The sequence below is a fragment of the Camelus ferus genome, chromosome 11, assembly GCF_009834535.1.
Source record: "Camelus ferus isolate YT-003-E chromosome 11, BCGSAC_Cfer_1.0, whole genome shotgun sequence".
Classification (NCBI taxonomy): domain Eukaryota; kingdom Metazoa; phylum Chordata; class Mammalia; order Artiodactyla; family Camelidae; genus Camelus; species Camelus ferus.
The window spans coordinates 8347837-8369735 of NC_045706.1; the positions used below are offsets into that span (position 1 = coordinate 8347837).

The 21899-nt window shown below is 45.9% G+C and overlaps 2 protein-coding genes across 3 annotated transcripts in view; one reads left to right on the forward strand and one right to left on the reverse strand.

Annotated features, from left to right (window-relative positions):
* The first annotated feature begins 2289 nt into the window (after nucleotides 1–2289).
* LOC102519230 (protein FAM24B) lies at nucleotides 2290–4905 on the forward strand. Its single transcript, XM_006195539.2, has 3 exons — nucleotides 2290–2319; nucleotides 3110–3236; nucleotides 4159–4905. Exons 1-3 carry the CDS (start codon nucleotides 2310–2312, stop codon nucleotides 4340–4342), a joined length of 321 nt encoding a protein of 106 aa, XP_006195601.2. The 5' UTR covers nucleotides 2290–2309; the 3' UTR covers nucleotides 4343–4905.
* A 3338-nt stretch (nucleotides 4906–8243) lies between these two features.
* Nucleotides 8244–21899, reverse strand: part of LOC102519002 (putative DMBT1-like protein) — a 65916-nt gene continuing 52260 nt past the window's right edge. For both annotated transcript variants that reach the window (XM_032490725.1, XM_032490724.1), the window contains 12 exons: nucleotides 20715–20747; nucleotides 20296–20328; nucleotides 20096–20134; nucleotides 19879–19917; nucleotides 19361–19399; nucleotides 17414–17452; nucleotides 16861–16899; nucleotides 14825–15136; nucleotides 13062–13094; nucleotides 12330–12505; nucleotides 9565–9947; nucleotides 8244–8712 (listed from right to left, as the gene is read on the reverse strand). In XM_032490725.1, the coding sequence (XP_032346616.1) occupies nucleotides 8421–8712; nucleotides 9565–9947; nucleotides 12330–12505; nucleotides 13062–13094; nucleotides 14825–15136; nucleotides 16861–16899; nucleotides 17414–17452; nucleotides 19361–19399; nucleotides 19879–19917; nucleotides 20096–20134; nucleotides 20296–20328; nucleotides 20715–20747 (1457 nt within the window). In that variant the 3' untranslated portion in view covers nucleotides 8244–8420. The remainder of the gene's footprint in view (nucleotides 8713–9564; nucleotides 9948–12329; nucleotides 12506–13061; nucleotides 13095–14824; nucleotides 15137–16860; nucleotides 16900–17413; nucleotides 17453–19360; nucleotides 19400–19878; nucleotides 19918–20095; nucleotides 20135–20295; nucleotides 20329–20714; nucleotides 20748–21899) is intronic.

Consider the following 21899-nt stretch of genomic DNA (forward strand, 5'->3'; position numbering starts at 1 on the left):
CAATTGACCTGTCTTCTTTTTTAAACTTTTAAATTTATTTTTATTAATCGAGGGGGAGGTAGTTAGGTTTCTTTATTTATTTATGTTTAGAGGAAGTACTGGGGATTGAACCCGGGACCTCACGCACGCAATCTACCACTAGAGCTATATCCTGCCCCCTTGACCTAGCTTCACGTCCACTGGTTCTTTCTCCTGCCTCCTCAAATCTGTTGTTAAGCTCCTCCAGTGAATTTTTTTCAATTTTTAGAATTTTTATCTTTTTATTGACACTCTGTTGGAGACATTATTTCATACTTTCCTTTAGTTCTTAAGACATGGTGTCCTTTGGACTTATTTAAAATAACTAATTTAAAGTCATTGTCTAGTAGGGCCGATGTCTGGGCTTCAGGGAAAGTTTTTACTGAGTGCTTCCCACCTCTCTCTTTCTATGGGCCATATTCCTTGTTTCTTGCATGTTTTATTTTCTTTTATTGAAAACTACACATTAAAAACAACACAACATGGCAACTCTGGAAATCAGAATCTTCCCATTCTCCAAGGTTCGCTATGGTTGCTGCTTGTTATAGTTGTTGTTTAGTGACTTTTCTTAGCTAATTCTGTAAAGTGTATTCTTTGTTTTGTGTGGACCCTGAAGTCTCTACTGATTAGCTTAGTAGTCAGCTAATGATTGGACAAAGGTTACAGTTTTTCATGAGGGGCCCTGTGTGCATGCTGGGGCATGCCTTCAGCAGTATCAGCCAAACAGTTGAAAACTCTGCCTTCGTCTTCATTTCTTGCTTGGGAAGAGCCTCAGAGTCAGCCAGGGTTGAATGCCTAGGGCTATCTCATGTCTTTCTTGAGCATGCTTACAAGTTTAGGTGTGCACACAGTTCTCCAAATGTGCGTAGACTTCTAGACTCCCAAGGATGTTTCAGAGCTGTCAAAACCCCTGTGGACCTCTAATACACGCTTTTCTTTTAAGCTTTTTGGCTATTCTGTCATTTGCCCTAAATATTACCCACTGCCTCAGAGAACCAGGGTATTAAATCTTTTTGCCAAAAGTTTTGCCAAAAGCTGTCTGAGGAGAAGCCTTTGCAGAGTGGACTCTGAGTTAGGTCAAATGCAGATAGCTTTGAAAGCAAGTGAGTTCTTCCAGATAACCAGCAGAAGAGTCAGATAGTGACAGTTTGGGAATGAGGCTTTGAAAGAGCTCTACCTCTATTTTGCCCCCTCTGGTGGCTTGCATTGGAATCTTGGCTGTTGAAAATAAGGCCACCACAGAGCTGGAGAGTGAATGAATGATGGAGCCATGCCACAAAGCTTGCTGTTCATACTGAGATTCAGTTGTTCCTCTTGAATAAATGTTTCCTGAGCTGCTGAAGGCTTTTAGTTTCCAGAGTCAGAAAAACCTGATTCTGACAAAAAAAATTTTTGCCAGATTTTTCATTACTTTTATAGAGGAGAGATTTTCAGAAGTCTTATGCCACCATTTTTGGTGGTATCTCCCCTGCTGTTCAAAGCCTCACCCATGGTTTGATCAGAGCAGCAAGGAATAACCCTTTGTGGTTAAAGTAATTCCCTCATCTAATGGAATTAGCTTTGCTGGTGTGAGAACCTTGAAATTATAGAAACCTGATTTAGAACAGATATCCTATTCAAATTGCTTTTTCAAATCCTTTTGTCAACCGTAAAGTATGATAATATTCTGAAGTCAGTGAACCTATATCCAAATCCTGGTAGATGGCTGCAAGTCCATACTTAATAGTATGTGTTGCTAAAACATAACCAGTCTTCTATAATTGGACTTCTAGATGTATGAGTATTTTTAGATATCAGCCTTCCCACATCACTGTCTTTTTGCTTCATTGAAATCCCAAATTTGCTTTTGATTAACAGTCAGACCTTAAAAGGTTCTCTGAGGAAAAAAAAAACCTGACAAGGTGAAATTGAAATTAAATGATTTAAAATAGTATTTGGGCATTTCACATTTCCATTGGTGCTAAAGTTGTATCTGAACATGGAATGGAATTCAGAACTCTGTGAAAGAGAGCTGGTGTCCAGAGAGTTGATGTCACACAGCCTGTGGCCTGATAGGCGCAGAGGTTGGAGCTGGACAGTGGTCCATCCTGTTCGCTCTGGTAGAGACTGCTTCTAAAAGCGAGGTCTTCAAATTTATATATCAATTACTCTTAACAGAGATAATTAGAGTTTTCTTTCTCAAATTAAAGGTTTGAGAAATTCCTGATAAGATGCCCTGTTCCCTAAAGTATTATAATTGTATTATAATTGTAATTTTCTTTTACAGTCAGCATACATCCAGCTTTCAAGACATGGATGGTAGTAAGTATGCTTTGGTGACTGGATTGTTATTCTTTGCTCCTGGCTCACTTTCCCCGAGTTTCAGGGAGTTAGAGTAAACAAATTGCTTATTCCACACAAATTGGACTTCCTGGAAAGATTTCAGAGTTAGGAAGAAAGATAGCAGTTGTTAGAGGGGGAGGTGAAAACCTTTTTCCTTTTTTTTGATGGAGGTACTGGCGCTTAGAACCGAGGACCTTGTCCATGCTAAGCACGTGCTCTACCAGTGAGCTATTACCCCCTCCCCTGAAACTTTTTTTTCCTTGAAACACATATCACTTACAAAATAAATTAGTATGTTTTTAGTATTGTTGAACATAACATTTTTAAAGCCTTCCCTTAATTATTACCAGAGGAGATTTTAAAGCCTGATGTACAGCGAGGAGTTAATTCTGACTTTGAAAACGGACATATTTCAGGAGGCCCAGGTGTTTGGGAATAAAACCATTTGCTCAAGTGCAGGCTAGTTTGTTATTTACAGCTGCACATTACTGCATGTGAAAGGGAGGGAAAAAATTCTTCCCCCTTTCTTCCCTTCTCTCTGGATTTTGTATTTCAGTCCCATCTAATTCATAAATAAACTCTGTTCCCCATCTCTGGGCCAACTGAGGGTCTTAGGCACCCTCTGGCAAGACTCATTTGTGTTCTACATGTATGAGGATCTGTGGTTTGGGTTCATTTCTCCTCCACTGAAGGAAGCACATTAAGGTTGCTAAGTGGCTGTGTGGGGAGGGAAGCCACATTCACTGCTTGCCTGCACCTCTCTGCCTAGATAAAGCTGCCTCTTCCAAAGTCAACATGATAGTTATGTTCTGCATTGGTGGCGGAATCCTGGTGGCCATGATCGTGCTGATGTGTGTTGTCATCTGTCTTTACTACAAAGTAGCCAGCGCATTAAAGTAAGTGATGTGGGTAAGGGTGGCTCACGCCCCCTGAGTGGGATCCTGGGGCTCTGGATTGAGCAGGACCAGTCCTTGCCCTGTGGCCGCCCCCTGGGGGAGGTCGGGAACTGGCGGGAAGGTTCGCGAAGACAGAGGCAGTGAGAGTAGAATCTCGGCTTCTTCCCCTTCTGATTTGGGGCTGCGAGCTCGCAAGTGGAATGTTCTCAGCCGAGTGGCCCTGTGCTGCTTTGCTGTCGCCTGACTTCACTGAGTTTACCCTCAGCTGGTGATTGCACAGCGCTGCAGACTGCAGACTGTGTGCGTGTCTCTGCCTCTGGGCACTCAGAGGATGGGCTGAGTTGATATCCTCTTGCCCGAGCTGGGGAGCTCTCGGGGTGTTCTCTTATTCATGGCCTTGGGGATGGTGAGTGGGCCTGCAGGACTGTGGGGGGGGGGAGGCTGAGATGTGTGAAAATCCTGGGGGACCTGACAAGAGGATGTAGATCAGACAAAAGAGCATTAAATTTGGGGGAAAGGAACCTTCAGACATGGGAGAGATTCGTTATCAGAAGCAATGCTGTTCCCATTCTAGGGAAGTTAGACCTGTGAGCTGGAAGGTAAATCCCAGAGCCCAGGGAATGGCTGAATTTGGCACCTCCCTGGTCATGTTCTGCCCTTGGAGGACTTGCAGTGATCATCTGGGTGACCCACACTTGAATTCACTCTCCCTTATTTGCTAACCTGACTTTATACTTCTAGCTGTCATAGGAGAGAAAGGGATTTGGCAGAACTTGGGACAGGGCCGAGCGCTTTAATCTGGGGCTGGTGTCGTATGTTTGATTGGCTCTAGCCCCAGGCTTCCCAGATACCCCTGACAACTGTAGCAGATGGACAGAGATACAACATTCTAATCCCATGCTCTGTGTATGTTTTTCTTAAGAGCTCCAAAGATACCTGTTTGTTTCGCCTTAAAAAATAATCCAACCGTGGTCACCCAGGACAAGGTCGCTGCGGCCATCACTGCTGGGCCTTGTCCCAATCTCCAATGCTGTGATGAATGTAGTATGTATGCTGGCTTTGATCGCCTGCCACCGTGCTTCTGTGATGTAAACGAGGGACTTTGACTTGAGTGGGCACAAATACCTTCATGAGCAATATTTCTTTCGTAGTAGAATGTTTTATTATTCAAGTCAAGTTTTATACTGTTTACATTATATCATGTACCATGTAACATATTTATGTACTTTTGAATAAATGCGATATTGAAAATAATCCTTTATGCCTCCAGTATTGTTGTTGTTAGGTATAAAAGTACTTAAAGATGTGTACTGCTCACTTTGGACTTGGGGCAACCAGCCTGTATTATTATACGGCAGTAGAGAGGTAGAGTCAAAAATACATCCACTTCTCCAACCCCAGGAAAAAAAAAAAAAGGATTGATCTTAGAGTGTTTCCAGTTTCAGATCCTGCTCAACTTCCGGAGCAGGTTGGCCCTTCTCCTTCTAAGGGCTTCATTCACTCTCATCCAGCTACTCTGCTGTGGAACAATTGTTACATTGTCTTGGAGGGAAACTCCAGTCAACCCAGAGGGAGAACGGCCAGGTCAGGTATCTCTGGGTTTGGGTTGCCTGATCTGTGTAATGATGGGTTTGAGCTCTGTGATGTCTAAGGGACATTCGAAAACCCTGAGATTCCTCCTCCTGCCATCCTCCAAATCTTCAGAAGCAGATTTCCTTCTTGGATCACTTTGACACTGACTTTTGCTGACTTAGTGTCTAACTGCAAACAGGAACCTCCCGCTGAATGGTGAAGCCATTTGGGTCCTCCTGGTCTCAGCAACAGGCAGGGCGGTGCAGCCCTCGCTGCTCCAGCCTTTCCGTCTGCTCACTTCTACTCTGTCTCTTTCCTCGTGGCCTCTGGAACACCGTATAATCAGAGACTTTCCATGTGTAACCACAATTTGTACTTCCTCTCAGTAATGCAACCTTTGCTTGGTGAGCATCAGGTTTTACTTAAGGTGAAGAATTAACTCGTAACAGGTGGTTACTTACTAAAAGGGATGAAAAAGGAGGAAATAATGAAGGAAACAGCTACTCCCTGTAGGCTGACAGGGAGAGAACAGTGTATTACTAAGCATTTGGAAGAGGCCACCGCCAGCAAAGGGCTTGGCTGATGGGGGAATCGCAGCACTTGTGTGCTGGTGAAATTTGCCAGAAGGCACGTGGGAGCCGGAGCTGCTCTCACACAGCTGTCCTCTCGATGGCTGAGCAACTCCCTGGAGGGTGAGGGCCTCCGGCTCAATGAGGGCTTTTTTTTTTTTTTAAAGGCAGTTTCTTTTTACTTATTTAAGAGAGAGGAGGGAATTTGGCTTATTTATTTTACTGGAGGGCCTGGGAGTTGAACCCAGGACCTTATGCATGCTAAGCACACTCTCTACTACTGTGCTATACATGAGACTTTTAAGAGGCAAATTCAAGGCTGCACCTTCCCTGCCTGCCCCAGACATTCCAGCTGGACGTGCCCCCTTGAGTTCTGGAGCACTTTCTCCCTCTCCTGGCATCTACTGCTTCCGGCCTCATCTTAGAAGTTCATGTGTGCCTCAGTTTTCTCTTGTCCCCAGCAGGCCCATGAGCACACAGCCCATTTCCCTCTGAACCCCACCCAATGGGCGGCGCAGCACCCAGCATCCGGGAGGCCCTATGCAACCACGTTCCTTACATGGGGAGTATGCCTGAAGTCCAGATATCGAAGGGTCCTTGAGGGAGGCAGCATGGAGCAAGGGGTCGTTGAGACACCTCTCTGCTAGAGTGTATATAACATGTGGGCTGTGGAGCCAGGGAGACTTGGTTCAAATCCAACCCTGCCTTTCACAAGCTAGTGCCATTGGGGAAGTTTCTTAATCTCTCTGAGCCTCAGTTTCCTTGACATGAAATGGGAGCTTGCAAAAGTGACGTTGAAGATTATGTAACATAAGATACGCTGACCCCACCGGTCCGGCATCCTGAGATCCTGAGGCCAGGGGTGTGAACCATGATTGTATCCTGACCGCTAAGCCCGGGCTCCCTCCCTCTCAGGGGAGTGTCATGAGGTCTCTCATTCAGTGATGGTGGTTCAGGGAGTTAGAGGGTCACGTCCATAGGAGCGAGGGAGAGGAGAAAAGCCCGGGGTGGAGTCAGGAGTGGGAATCTGGACACAGCCGAGAGTGAGCGGCCCTTAATAATAAGAAGGGTCCCCACTGTATTTGCATGTGCCCTGCTCGCTCTCACACCAGGATGCCCAGTCCCCACCTCGTACATGGCCAGCCCCAGAAGTCTCCCAGCTGACAGGAACTGGGTGGAGCCATGCAGGGACCTCGCTGACTGTCCAAGGTCCTTATGAGCACAGCTTCTCAATGTCACAGGTGCTGGCCTTGCCACTGCAGCACCGGTCTCACCTTGGACACCAGGATTCCTTTCTATCATCTGCAAAATGTAGTGCCTGAGGGACTTTAATTTGCTTGCTTCAGGCTCTCTGGACTTTAAGGGTCTGAAATTCTCCAAAACTGAATGGGAATCTGCACTTTATTTTTCCTCTGATCCTGTGCCATCTCCCCCACCGCCTTCACCGTTCCTAAGAATCACCTCAGTGCTTTTGGAAAGGGCGGCTTCCTGGCTCCCATCTGTTGAAGTACACCTGGAGAGCCAGAACTAGAAGTTCATTCGACTCATTTATTTATTCTTAAAAATTCAGTCTTTTCATTGTCAATACTTTTCTCATTAGGGATTTGCTAAAAGCCATTTTGGAAGCTGTTAGCCTCCCACTTCCTCAGCATGATTCGGATGGGTAGTTAATGGGCAGATGAACTTCTGAAAGTAGAAACTAGCTGCTCATAGTAATTTGGAAAAAAAGTTTTTTCTTCATTTGAAGCACTTGTAAGAAACAGATGACAGATGCTAAAATCACTGTTTCATGTGACTATGGATGAAGCTACTCATGACAGATAGCTTACGCTTGATATAAAGATGCCATCTTCATGAAGTTGACCAGTAATTACATTTCATCAACTTCTACTACATACACACAGGGAACTTTTACCAAGACAGTTGCTGGTGAAGGGCATGCTTGTACTGAAACTGACATGTCTCCCTTCAGAGACAATGTCCCTTCTCAGGTCACCTGTCGGATTTTCAGCTCTCAGCACTCTGGGGTTCGCTCCCAGGCCCCACCATACCCTGCCCTCCTCCCTGGGGGAACTGACAATACTGTAGTCTTACCTCATACATGCTATTTATCGACAAGCATGGGAACAGTTTCCTGGATTGAGGGTTCATATTTTAAATACTGCTACTGTATATTTCTTGAAAAACAAACCAAAAATTCTGGCGATGTCCAAGTCTGTTTCTTTAAAGACAACTTTGAGGGTACTGAGTCTAGCACAGGCCTCTTCCTGTAAGATACAGAGATGAGATAAAGTGGGTGCTGCCCTTCTTTTCTGGGAGGATGTGGAAATATGCTAGTCTTTCTTTATGTGCTTTTTAGTCTTTCTGTAATGCTTTGAGGGCCCGAGAAACAGACTGGTAGCTCACAGAGCAGTCTGAGTGGTTCTTGTGATTGTGATTCAGACTCTCATATGCAAGTTTAACCCCAAATCACCAGGGCCACAGCCCAATTTGTTCCCTTTGAAACAGGAAAATCAAGCTTGTTTTAGTAAAAGACAATGAGTAAATGACATGTTTGATTCAACTGACCAATTATTAGAGTTTAAAAAAAAGAGCAGTGACTTTCTGAAAGACACTAGTTTATTCTTCATAAGACCCTTGGCAAGATCTGAAAATAAATTCTCATATCACCAAAAGGACAGGATCAAAAAGATTCACTGACTAGCATCTGAACATTAAGGAGATTAAAAAAATCTTCAGGTTGGCAATGTGGTACCGAGAGAGAACTGTCTTAACATTTTGTACAGTTTAAGACAATGATCAAGTTCTTGACGGTGAAGAATTAGAAAACACAACACTTTTAGCTACAAAGAGAGTGACATCCTTAGAAGTTTAGAAATCAGAGATGATTTATTTAGCAACAAACCTCAGAGAGAACCTTTTTAGTTATTTTTTTTACCTGTCTCTACCTGGACAGACTCAAATTTGTCAAACTTACTACTTTGCTGAAGAGAAAAAGACTTTGCTTCTAATTCCTAACAGATTCATGTGAAACTTGGAGAAATCACACAAGGGTCCTTCTTTGATCAGTTCCTTTGTGGATTTCCAGTGGCCCCACCGTTTGGAAATGCTCAGTCTGCTCTTCTGTGGCCTCCAGGGGGCCTGTGCCCCTCTTACCTCCCTCTGCACAGCCCTGGGAGCAGTGGGAGGAGCGGTCCCCCACTTTGCACACAGCGACCTTACACTGCAGATAGATCACATCGTAGCTGGTGAGAAAGCTGAACACGTTGAACTTGAACTGGGCTACGTTCTTCTGGTGGGAACGGAGGTTGACATAAGTATTGTCTTTGATGCACCTGATGGGAACAAAAACCCCAGGCCAAGAGGATTAACTTAAAGCATAGTGTGAATTAATTCTGGCTCAAATAATCAGGCTTGCACCCAGACCTCTGAATTCCAAATGGAGTTCTTCCCACTACCTACTTTTTTAAAAAAATAGTTCTATGTCATTTTGTCGCCTTTATTTTTAATTTTTATTTTTTAATTCAAGTACTGGGGATTGAAACCAGCAGCTGCCTCTTGCCCCTCCCCTAGCTTTTGGAAATAGGCGCCATGATGCTTCTCATGGGCTTTAGGCTGCTGTGGCTCCCACTGCTCTGAAGCTGCCTTCAGTAAGTGATAAGTTTTTGTTGTCTTCACACTGGTTGCCAGTTACCCATCCATAGCATTTAGCCCCTGTCAGGGGACAAAGGAGCGATAAAGGCAGAATTCTAACTTGACAAATCCTTTGTTCAACCAAAGGAGCTGGAATAAATAATAAAGGAGCTTAGCCCAGGATAACCCACAAGCCCCTCCACGTAGGCCAGATGCCCTGTGGAATGGGGAATGCAATACAGTCATAAAACTTAAGAGAAGGTAAGGGAGGCACAGATATGAAAGAGTGAGATGGGACAGCAGAGTCCGAGACAGCACGGGCTCTGCCCAGGACCCCTTCCTTCTTCAAGGGAAGTTGTCCAGACTTCCTGTAACTATCTGTCCCCACCTGGGATCAAAGGGTAGGTGAGGGCCCAGCCTTTGTCTCTGGGGCATGATGAAGACTCTTTGCACAATGTTATGATTTAGGACTACACTTGTGAAGACACAGGTCCCCCAAAGAAATGCGACATAAATAGAATGGTCAAACAGAGAGGGTCTTCCACTTTCCTTACCCTTGCCGGATCAAATCATATTTGACAGTTGTAAAATCACCAGGGTCTGGAGAAGCCACACAGGTATCCACAAAGAGCCTCAGGCTGGGATTGGCACTGTGGAGTGTGGCCTGGAGGAAGACCTCTTTCTTCTGGCTGGCGTAGTAGGGCCCCCTGCTCCCAGTATGCTGGGACATGGGCAACTCGAGGAATGATATGGACACATCATAGCTGGCACCCTCCCTTGGGATGTCAGCCCCAGGGATGATTTCAACTGCTGACTGGCCGTCCACCCTGCAGGTGAACTTGAGCTGAGGCACCTTGTGCCGCACAGTGACTCGGCCGGGATGGCCCCGTGTCCGGCCTCTGACGGAGTTGGAGTAGCTGAGGGAGCCGAGGCTTTCCTGGGAGAAGAGAAGAGAGTTGGTGGCCAGTGCCCCTGGCTTCCTACCTAACACTTCTTTCAGGAGCAGAGATCTCCCCTTCATGCCCCCTGCTAGATGCCAGCTTGCTGACAAGCTAGAGGGCAGGAGGCCTTGGGCCTGACCTCTCTGGTACCTAAGGCCATGATGGGGTGATGCAATGTCCTTGCTTCTTGGAGTTTGGGGTACATGTAGAGATCCCCCAGTGTGTGAGCCTGGGCTCCCTCCTTCCCTCCTGTGAGGACCAAGCTGTGGGATATGAGGTGGGGTGGGAGTCCGCGCTGGCTGCCCCATCCCTTCACACATTCCACTCCTCTGCCCCTGGTGTTCTCAGGCCACCACTGACCATCCCCCATCCAAGCTCTTATCCTCTCTTCTGGCTCCTCCTTGCTCTTGACCCAGACTAGACCTGACTCCCTGTGAGCTGTGGGCTTTGCTTTGCTGACCTTCGCCCTCAGCCTTGCTCCTTCAAACCCAATGTGATTTAAAGGGGCCAAGGGGGCACTGAAGGCTGACGAACAGGGGGCCACTGCCCCGGCAGCCTCATCCCACAGCCCAGTATGTCATCCTTCCCAGGGACGTTTGTTCAAGGAAGCCTCGGCCTGTGTGACTCAGATCTAGTGACACTCTGCCTTGAAACCTGCCAAGGTCTGCCCTGTCAGCTTAGAGCAGTGTTTCTCCCTGGTCTGCCTTTTCTTTTTTCTTTTCTCTTTTCTTTTCTCTTCTCTTCTCTTCTTTTCTTTTCTTTTCCCCCACAAGAACCAGTATCTCTTCTATCCCTTGAGGGTGGTGTCACCTTCATGGAGAAGGCACAGCTTAGAAGGAAAGCTAAACTCCAGACCAGGTGGCCCTGCCCCCTTCTAACCAGGACTTTGGGCTTCCCACTGTTCCCCGGCCTGAGTCTCTCCTGCAGGCCCTCCAAGCGGGCTGCTGCCTCGGGGCATCCGCACTGGCTGACGCCCTGCATTGAGCCCTCCTCCTGCTCCTCTGCACCTGCTCCATCTCCTTATTCAGGCTTCAGCTCCTTGGCCAACCTATTCAAAGTGGCTTCCTTCCACCCCAAAGCAATTTCTATCCCCTTCCTTGTTTGATTGCCTTCTTAGTCCTTTTCACTGTAAAGGACTTGTTTGTGTGTTTATTCGGGGCCCATCTCCCCTTTCTTGAATGTAAGAGCCACAGAGCAGGGGCCCTGTCAGTCTTGTTGGCTGCTGTGTCCTCAGCACCTAGAAGGTTGCTCATTTATAGAGTCTGAAATCAGACACAGGACATTTTGGTGACAGTGTTTCCCCTGTGGGTGGCCTGGGGCTGCAGGTGGTTCCTGACTTGCTATGTCCTCTGGCCCCAGCACTGTGGTCAGCACATGAGGTTTGCTGGGGGAGCTGCCCAGCCAGGGCCAGAGAGGACAGTGCAGGGTCCTCCCTGATGGCCTGGAAGCATCTGGGGGCTACTCTTCTCCCAGACACAGGAGGGCTTCCAGCGTGGCTCCTGGGGCAGAAACCTCTGAGATAAAAGGTAGAATTTTTAGAGCAAAGAGGATAAGAATGACTGTGGTCTGCACAACCAAACAGACAAAGTGTGAAGTATGGAGCTGAATTGGTTATTTGCCATCATGCAGACCATTTGAATAAATTCAACCTCCAACAATACCAAGTGTTTTGTGTGTGTGTGTGTGTGTGTGTGTGTGTTTTGGCATTTGTCTAAATAGGGTTGTGAAAGAATAGATGAATGGCATGGGGATCTTGCTTTGGAACAAGTTACATTATTAAATGTATAGACCAAAACAATTTTGTGGTTATATACATTCTTCCTATATATTTAGTATACTTGTTTCCTTAACTTCAATGATATTATTTTGTGAAATAAGCAGGTGGTTAAGGAAAGTGAAATAGACATATACATTCAATTACATATAAACGTCCTGTTATTTGCTTTCCAGATTGGGAAATATAGCTCCCTACTTGGTTATAAACACGGGAGTGAGACTGTCTTCCCCCATTCCCAGCACCATAGCTTGCACATGGTAGGTGTGCACTAATGCTGAATAGAGAAGCATGTTGTGAAAAGTGCTTTGGCTTTGCAGCTAAGAGAACAGCACCTATCTATCAACCCATACATTAGTCTATCAGCCGTCTACACTTGTTACTATGTATTCCAAACTCAGAATGTATCCCAAATTCCCCAAAAGAAGGAAAGCTTCAGACAAATTAGTGAGCTGCTCCAAGTCTCACTGAACTCAGAAACAAAGTCACAGCTTATGCCTTTCCTCTGTCTCTGCTCAGGTTTTTAACAGGTGGTTGAATTTTCCAAACTTCTCTTTTTGACCTCCATCCACAAAAGGGTACCACCACCTTGTCAGATTCATACCTGTCGGATGGTGCCACAGTGGCCATAGGGAATGTTGAAGATCAGGTAGCGCCCTGTGAGTTGGGGGCGACACAGCTCATCATTTAAATGGATGTCCCAGGAGGAGTAGCCCAGCCTCCGGAGGTAGCCTCGGTCAATGACGACTTGGAAGAGGTGAGGCAGGCAGGAGAGCTGGGCTGCAGGAGGAGGAGGATGGGGAGAAACTCACAAAGAGAACCTGGTACACTGGACATGCAGTGTACTCAGGGGTCTGAGTGTTTACTTTCTAAAAGTACCACGGACAGTGCCCTACGTTGGGGCTAGCTCAGCTCTCATCACCCCTTACCATCAACTTGACTTTCTTTATCTATATCCCCTCCACCTTTCCAAAAGTCACAACATGTCCGTGGGGAATCCTACCCACAGCATATGTCCCGTGGGCCCTGAGTCAGAGCCCCTTCTGAGGATTTAAAGGATAGTTCGTTTCACATGTTGAGAACACCTGAGCCTGAACATGTGTCTCTTTGGACCTTTGTATGAGAGGTAGGGTGGAAAAAGAGAGTGGAAGCCGAGGCGCAGGGTACAAAGGAGCTTCTTCCCCAACTTCCTAAAGCTCAGCAAGAGGATGGAAATACAAGAGATCTCAGAGAAGACACAGGAGCTGGCCCCCCTCACAGCCTGTTCTTCCCCTGACAGTGGCTCTCTTAGCTCCCCTTTCCATAGCCTCACACCCAGGAGAGGGGAAGACTTTACCATTGTCCTTGGGTACAACAGAGTCAGCTGGACCTGGTAGGGGAGACAAGGAAAAGCAAATGTCAGCTGTGCAGATGCACTGGGAGGGGGCAATGTAGCCAGCAAGAGACTTGAATGGTAGGCAAATGGGCTCCTTTGATTCAGCTCTTAAAGCTGGAGCATGATGGCATGAAAATACTCCAGGGCAAGGCAAAGGAAGGGCGGGCTCAGGGCCTCCTGATGGAGCTGGAGGGAGGGGTTCTGAAATGTGTGATGCAGTGTTGAGAATATGGTGTCATCAATACCAAGATCTGTTGGAGCAAGAGAACAGTAAATACAGGGCTTTGCAGGTTATAAACACTGTCACATGGGTGAACGCTGCGTGGTGTCCCCTCCTATGCACATGGCATGCTTGGCAGCTCAGGCTGGGGACTATGCGGTCTGTGGCTATCAAAGGCCTCCCGACCCGGAAGCAAAGCAAGAGAGTAACCCAGGGCGGGGGCCCAGGCCAGCAAGCACGGCCAGCCAGATTCACTCGGCCCTGCAGACACTGTCAGCCCCAGACCACTGGTCCTTTGCTTGCTGCACATGATGAAATGGAAACCCGTTGGTGTATAATCCAAGAATGGAAAATGAATTACCATTTTCAGTGGGGCCCCCGGCAGCAAGAGGAATGAGACAGTAAAAGTGAGGATCTGGAAGATAAGGACCCCATAATCCCAGGCAGACTCACACTCCACAGCTCTGTGGGATTAATGTTTGTCTCAAAGGGTCTCAGAGAGCTTTTCTATTTGGGCCCCATTTCTATGCAAAACAAGAGTAACTCCCCCATAAAGGTAAAATGAACAGCAATGATCCCTTGTATTGACTGGTAGAAAACTAAGAATGGAAGAGATAAGGTTAGCTTAGACTTGTTCACCTAATCTTAGAATTCCATCACGCCATGAGATTTCTGTGGGTAAATTTAGGACAGATATAAGGAAGTACAACTCCACACAGAAGGAAGTCAGCCTCAGAATGCCAAGACACATATTTGGTGATAAAAACTATTCCAGGTATATGCTGAATATGAGATGAGAGGCACACCAGGGGAACCCAGGACAGGGCAGGGTCTGACTTCTGAGGACCAGGTCAAGGTGGAAAAGAGAGTCTGTCTAGCACTGTGCCCTTGCTGGCCTTGTCAGAGGTTGAAGGGAGGCAGGCAAGTCTTACTGATAGCAAGTTCTAGCTCTGTCTTTTTTTTTTTTCCCAAACAAATGCAATGTTTTTTTTTTCCTTCCTTAATTTTTTTTTTTTTTTTTTAACAAATGACACGTTTCCATCCCCTTCCAGCAAAGGCCTGGAGGAGGGGTAGTTGAAAATGGCAGTCGATTAAAAAGGCAGCAACTTTTATAAAACCAATACGAAGGAACCAGCCCAGGGTTCAAAGCTGAGATGCCACCCTCATGCGGGAACACAAACATGAGTGTGGCCGTCATCATTTTATTACACTGCTGCTCCTTTCTTTGGCCTCATAATCTTTTAGCTGTATTTCTGGACAATTATTGCGCTGAATTGGAATTAGAACTGGTTAATAAAATACCACGCCTGTATGATTAAAACATTTACCACAACGGTTATATAACAAATACGCCCTTGTTATCTTAGAATCTGGGGCCTTTGCCAATCTGAAATTCCTCGAGGTGTTACTTTGAACCTTAGGAATGCTTGGAGAGACCAAAAGGGACGGAGCCTTAGGAACACCCCAGGGAGGGCCTGGCCTCAGCTGGGGGGAGCTCGGGTACCTGCGCAGACCACGCCCGCATCCTCCCCGTGATGGCAGTTGTGCCGAGCCCAGCCCGCGTGGGCGCAGCGCTCCAGCGCATCCTCGGTGCCCGCACAGCGCACGTTGTCCAGCAGGATGGGCCCGGAGCCCGCGCCGAAGCTGCCGCGCCCCGGGGCGCCCAGCGCGCGCCCGCAGCCCAGGACGCGGCACACGACGCGGGCGTTCTTGATGTTCCAGCGATCGTCGCACACCGTGCCCCACACGCCCTGGTGCCGGACCTCAACCCTGCCCTCGCAGCGGCTGCGCCCGCCTGCCAGGCGCAGGGGCGGGTCTGCGGGAGGCAAGAAAGCGAGTCAGCATCTCCGGGTGTCACTTGCCATTTGCAATAGAAAAAAAACACTGAAATGAGTTCTATGTCTGTTTTCTCTCCCTCTCCCCCTACCTTCCTCTCTGTCACACTCACTCTTTCCTCGAAAGTAAAACCTTTATTAACCGAGTCTCTCAAGGAATGGCCATTGTAGGCAGCCTAATTTTCCGGATACTCAAGAACTTAATCTTTAAATAAAAATACTAAAAACCCAAAGAAAACCAAACAAAAGAGGCACCCCCCACCCCCAGAAATCTTTGCTTAGACAATTGTTCTAAAATATGGCACTGCCCTGACTCACCAAAACAAATTCATCCAATGAAATTTCTTTTATTCTTGATGAATAAAGTCAACATTATAACTGTAAGAACTCTATGGGTACAAATTTCCAGTACTAAAGTCAGTCAGTCCGGGGGATGTAATAACATACACCATGGTGACTATAGTTAATAATACTGTATTGCGTACTTCAAAGTTGCTAAGTGAGATCTTTAAAGTTCTCATCTCAAGAAAAAAATTATAGCTATGTTTGATGATGGATGTTAAATAGAATTATTGTGATCATTCCATATATATATAATGTTAAATCATTATGTTGATACCTGAAACTAATGTTACATATCAATTATATCTCAATAATTAAAAAAAAACCCTATATTATGTAACCTAGCTGTTTCATTCCTAGGTATTTACTCAAGATAAATGAAAACATATGTCCACAGAAAGATTTGCATATAGCAGAATTCTCAACAATAGACAAAAACTGGAAATAATCCAAATGTCCATCCACAGGAGAATGGATAAATAAATTGTGGTATATCCACATGATGGAACATTACTAAGGGAAAAAAAGAAATAAAGTTACCAATATATGGAACCACCTGGACAAATCTCAAAAACAATTTGTTGAGCAAAAGAAGTCAGCAAAAGAGCACAATGATTTGATTTCATTTATATGAGATTCTAGAAAAACAAACCTAGTCCACAGTGACAAAAAACAGGTCAGTGGTTGCTGGGGCAAGTGGAAGGGCTTTACTGCAAGGGGTGAAGGAGGGCACTACTTTCTGGGGTGATGGAAATGCCCTAGATCTTGACCGTGGTGGTGGTTACACAGTTGCATACATTGGACAAAACTCACAGATGTGTGAAATTTATTGTATATAATTATACTTCAAAAAAGGTGATTTTAAAAATAAAAGTAATTTAAAAAATAAAGCCTATCTTATGTGGGTGGTGCCAACATAATGTGTAAAATTATTTATCTTCATATAAATTGGCTGCTAGAGAGTATTTTTCAATTTCCTGCTCTGCTCGGCACATAGAAGATGCTCAGTGAATGATAAGAGGCACCCCTGGCGTCAGTTTCTCTGAAACTGAAATATCCTGGGCCAGGATGGCCTCAGCGTCTCTCCTCATCTAATTTGTTGCTGTGGTACCAGAAGAAAGATAACCATTCTTATCTGAACTATGAATAAAGGCATATATCTCCTGAGTGAGGCCTCAGGAGGTGAATTAGGAGCTTCCAACCCCCAAAAGTGTCTGTGCGCACACATCTCTGTCTGCACATATACACCTAAAAGCTATAAAAGTTTTCTGTAAAGAGTAGGAAATCTGAATGAAAAAGAAACACAATCTTAACAGTATTAATGATATGATCATTTTAGTGCTTAGAAACAAACAAAAATTACCAGGTAAAGGGGCCATTTTTTCAGCAACTGAAATTGAAACTGTAAAAAAGAAAAACCAAGCTTAAAGAATGCAGACCCTCGAAGTCACATATTTATATTCAAAGCCAAAAAAGAACCAAACATCTCCTCTGAGTTTAGACACTAATGCTTTTGTTTAGGTTTCTCCTTTGGTTTGGGTGCAGAAAGCAGTCTATTAAGTTTTATTTTCTTGGCTTCAAAATATAACAGGTGGTATTGTGTGCTGTTTATTCTCCAAAATCAACTATTGTTATTAAATGGTCAGAAAAGCAGCTTTATAAATATACTGAATTTTTGAAAGGAAGAATTTAAAAGCATTCGATTTTTACAGGGGCTGAAAATGAAGAAAACCAAGTCAGATTCCAGAAATATTTTTAGGTAAGAGAAAGATCATGTCTGGGAAGTGTAATTTCATATGAAAATATACAGAAGGAAGCAAGGTAAGAAAAGTAACAGTGGACTTTTCTGATAGAGTATGGTGTACAAATTACCGTAAAACTAAGGGCTAATCTAGCAACAGTCATATGATCATTACCAGGTGATGGTGTCACTTCTGTTGGAATAAGATCTGTGGCTGCCAAAAAAAAAATTTTTTTTTTCCAGTGAAAAGCAAGTATTAACATCTGACTTCATGACATTTTACACTGTAGAACTGTAAGTTTATGACAACAAGCCTGTTCCACGAGCTGCGTATAAGAGAATCCACCCTGCTTATTTGTCTTGTGGATTTTCACATTCAGGGGAGAAATGATAAATGAGAAGTTGGTCTTCCACAAGGTAGTTGAACAGTTCCCGTTATGGGCATCTACAATGTTTCACGTAATTTGCATCTCTAATCCTTACAACACATGTGCCAGGTAAGTGTTAATGCTATTTTAGAGATGAAGGTGTCATGATGGAGAGAAATTGTATTCCAGGTCCAGGTCATCAACAGTACGAATCTGTGAGGCCTCAACGCGTACACTCTTCCTACACCCTCTGCCTTTCTGGGGCATACGACGTGGGGCTCACATTCACTTTGGGCTTGATGAGGTGAGTTAAGGATGAGGAGGAAGGAAGGTAATGGTTCAATGGCCATCATATCTGTCCTCATGCTCCAAGAGGCACTTCCTGCAGGAAGTGGTTTTGGCTGTCATGCTTTCATAAAGGAAGTAAAATGTGTGAGTGCTGTCTCATCTGTGTGCAAAGCAACCCAGGGAGCATCAACCAGGTCTACAAAGAAAAGCTCACCTTACGTGATATCAAAAGCCAGAGAGAATCACAAATGAAGGAATCCTTCACAAGTGGAGTCTCAGTGGGAGCAGGGAAAGAGGGAAGTGAAGGATGGAGGGAGGATGGGAGGCAGGAAGGGTGGCAGGTAAAACTCAATATAAGTGAAAAGAAAGCCCTAAACTTTGGTTTCATTGAGTCTTACCTCAAATGTCTTCAATGGAACCAGGAATTGAAAAAAAATTAAATTAAATAGAAGAGAGCAGCAGGCCTCAAAAAGATCAGGGGTTTGGGGAGAATCATATAGATGGATTTATCAGCAAAGCCTGAGAACAGAGAACCTTGGATGTGAGTGAGAGACCCAGCCTTGCCTTGCGCTAGCTCTGTGACTGCTACAGACGGCACTGTGTCCCCTCGAAATTCATATGCTGAAGCCCTAACCCCCAGCATGGCTGCGTTTGGAGACAGGGCCTCTAAGGAAGTAATTAGGTTAAATAAGGTCATAAAGTTGTGGCCCTGATCCGACAGGATCAGTGTCCTTACAAGAAGACACACCAGCGCCCTCTCTGTCTCCGCTAGCATACACTGAGCTAGGGCCCCAGGAGCACACAGTGGGAGGAGGCCCTCTCTAACCCAAAGGAAGAGCCCTCAGCAGACATCGACACTGCTGTCACCTTGATCTGGGACTTCTCATCTCCCAAATTGTGAGAAAATAAATTTCTGTTGTTTATGCCATGCGGCCTGTGGTGTCATGGCAGCACTAGCTGACTAAGACAGTGAACTTAGAGCAAGCCTCTTCCTTCTCTGGGCCTCATTTGCCTCCAAAACAAGGGTTGTGGTTTAGCAGCTTACTCGTCGAATGTGGTCCATGACCAAGAGCATGGGCATCACTTGGCAGCCTGTGAGAGATGCAGAATTCAGGCTCTACCTGGAGCCACTGAATCAGACTCTGCATTTTGGTAAGTTCTCCAGGCCATTCACTTGCACAGGAATACTTGGGAACCAGTGGGGTGGGTCATTGCTAAGGTCTCCCCCAGGGTTGACATGTGATGCTATTTTGGCCTATTTACCGTGTGCCCAGATCTGCCTTCACCACGTCAGAACCATCACCAGTGATGGGGGAGTGGCCTGGAGCCTCCCCAGCCTCCCCTCCCCTCTCTCCCAATCTCTGCTGGGGAAACAGGAAGGGTTTACTCTGGGTGGGCAAGTGCTTGATGGGCTGGGCTTTTTCAGAAAGTCCTCACCAGAGCTACTGAAAAGGGCAGAGAGGTACCTGGTGAGGAAGGTGCTTCGCTTGAAGTGGGAGTTGTATCTGCAAACAAACAAAGAAGAATCAAACTCTGACATTAGGGGAAAGAAAATGGAATTGTTTTTCAGCCACAGTGAGTGCAGGTGGACAGAAAAGTGAATGAAAAGCACCAATGCTATCACAAGCTGGGTCTCTAGTGGGTGCATCTGGGTGTGCTGGACGGGCCACAGAATCACCTGAAACATCACACACACCACCGAGCCGGTGGCAGTGTGGACCCCAGCCCTCGCCTCTCTCACGCACATGATAAAGACCAGTGCAACAAGCAGAAGGTGTTCCGCAGCGGAGGGACCACTCCTGTGTCTGAGGATGAGTTAGGAGAACAGGAGGCTAAATTTCTGTGAAAAGACTGCTGGGACTTCTGTTTATATGGGGGCTTATTCTGTAGACAAAATATTCAGCATATATGTTCATTTGTTAAACAGATAGAGGGAGAGTTGACCGTATTTAACGTAAGAAATGTGACAGGCAGAAAACATTACCAGAAGGGGTGTCCACTTCTGCTGAGGTTGAAGCTACATCTGTACAAGCAAAGAAAATAGGACGCTTAAAAATGAGAGAAAAAAATGTTTCCATGTGTCTTTTCATTGAGGTCTACTTTGTGGTCTAATGACCACATGGGCTCATGTTTTTAAATAGAACATGCTAAGTAAGAAGCTAGTCTCATTCATTGAAACGCCATAATGAGAGAGCCTTTACCAGGTAGAGAGGTCCTTTCCATTGAGGCTGAAGAGACAGCTATAGAAAAGAGAGAAGACAAAATTTAAATACCAGTGGAGAAGACTCCTGGGTTTCTGTTTTTCACTGAGGCTGTGCTGGGGACAAAATATCTGTGGAACAACCTAGTCTGATAAATGGAACTCGAAGAGGCACTTACAGGATGGCAGACAGCGTTTTACCTGGTGCGGTGGTCACAGTGGTTGAGACTGACACTGCAGATGGACAAAAACAAGGCAGCAGTAAGACAGCTGTTATCAGGCATACATGCTTCTACAAGACACGGGAGATGTAAAAACGGCACGACTGGCCTGGCTTGTCTTCCTACTTTCCGGACAGGAGCTATGGTGGGCATCTCCAGTCCCCCAGTGTCCCCAGGTCACCCCTTACTCCTGAATTTTCCTTCCCCCTGATCTCTCTCCCCACCCATTGCTGCTCCCCTCAGCTCCATCATTTTGCCAATGCTAATGGGTTGCACTGCTCGTTAACTGACAACAGGTAATTTAATTGGACTGTGACCCAATTACAGGGTTAGAGAGTAGCTAGGATTTGCTTATTTCAGGGACCTGGCAACGGGTTGAAATGCATGCAAGAACAGTACCTGTTGGTTCTACTTTCCGACTGTCATCGGTACCTGCTCCAAGACAGAAAAGAGAACAAGAGATGGATTGAGTAAGATGCCACAAAAGTCAGAAAAGGAAATCAAGTTTTTGTTTGTTTGTTTGTTTGTTTTTTTAAGGATCAGAAACATTCTGTTCTGGGCAGCTGGGAGTGAAGTATCAAAACCCACCCATGCTGGTGAGAGACTGGCAGCCCAGTCAGTGCCTACAGGGTGAGGGGGCACCCTCTGCCTTCCAGTCTCCTGATGGCTCATCTAATTGCTGGAAGCGCCAAAACTGAAAGCAAACGGAAAACATGGCATTTACTTGCTTTTGGCCTGTTATGGGGCTGAGGAACTTTAGCCGCAGAGCTGAGGCCAGCCTTTCACACAGCACCGTGGAGCCCGGGCCTGTGTGTGATCCTAGACGCACTCTGCTGCTTTGTCAGTAACCGTGGATGCCGACGGCCTTCACTTTACTCGCGACTGTGGAGTCAGCGAGAGCCTGGAAGCACTGGCCTTAGCACAGAGCCTGGCATGTGTTTAACACTCTCTGGACACTGGCCCCTAGTCCTACTGAGAAGACAGTGGACTGTCACCAGCACCATGGCATGTCCACCCAGGAAAGGGCTGCCTGGTGATACAAAGCCTCTATTTGATCATCACAACTTTTAAAGTAGGATCTGGAACATTCTACAAGCACAACAATTTAAAAGAAAGAAAACTACCTTAGGGCACACTGACTTTGACTTAAGAGGGCTTGAAGCCCACGGCTCCTTCCTGCGTAACTGGCTTCTCCCTCCCCGGAGGCTGCTCGGGGTGGGGGTGGTGTGACTCCGAGGTGTGGTGCTGTCCCCACACTCGAGGACCTTCTGTGCAGACAGAGAATGCCAAACATTCTAATATGGGCACCTTTTCCCATGTTAGGCAGTTGGACTCTAGGTGTGGCGGCCTTATGTCCTGATGTGCCAGGGATAGCCCTGGTTCATGACTGGTGTATTATTTTATGCCTGTTAATTATTTTAAAGTCCCTTTTAAATTCTCAAAAGTACTGCGACTGAAGGATAAATTACAGTCACCCTAACCCTTATCCACTGAGAGCTCTGGAATGTTCCCCGTATCTTGCTGCAGGACCTAAGAGGTCTGCATAGTAAGTGTTCTGGATGGTTTTTGTATTGAATTCAGCTG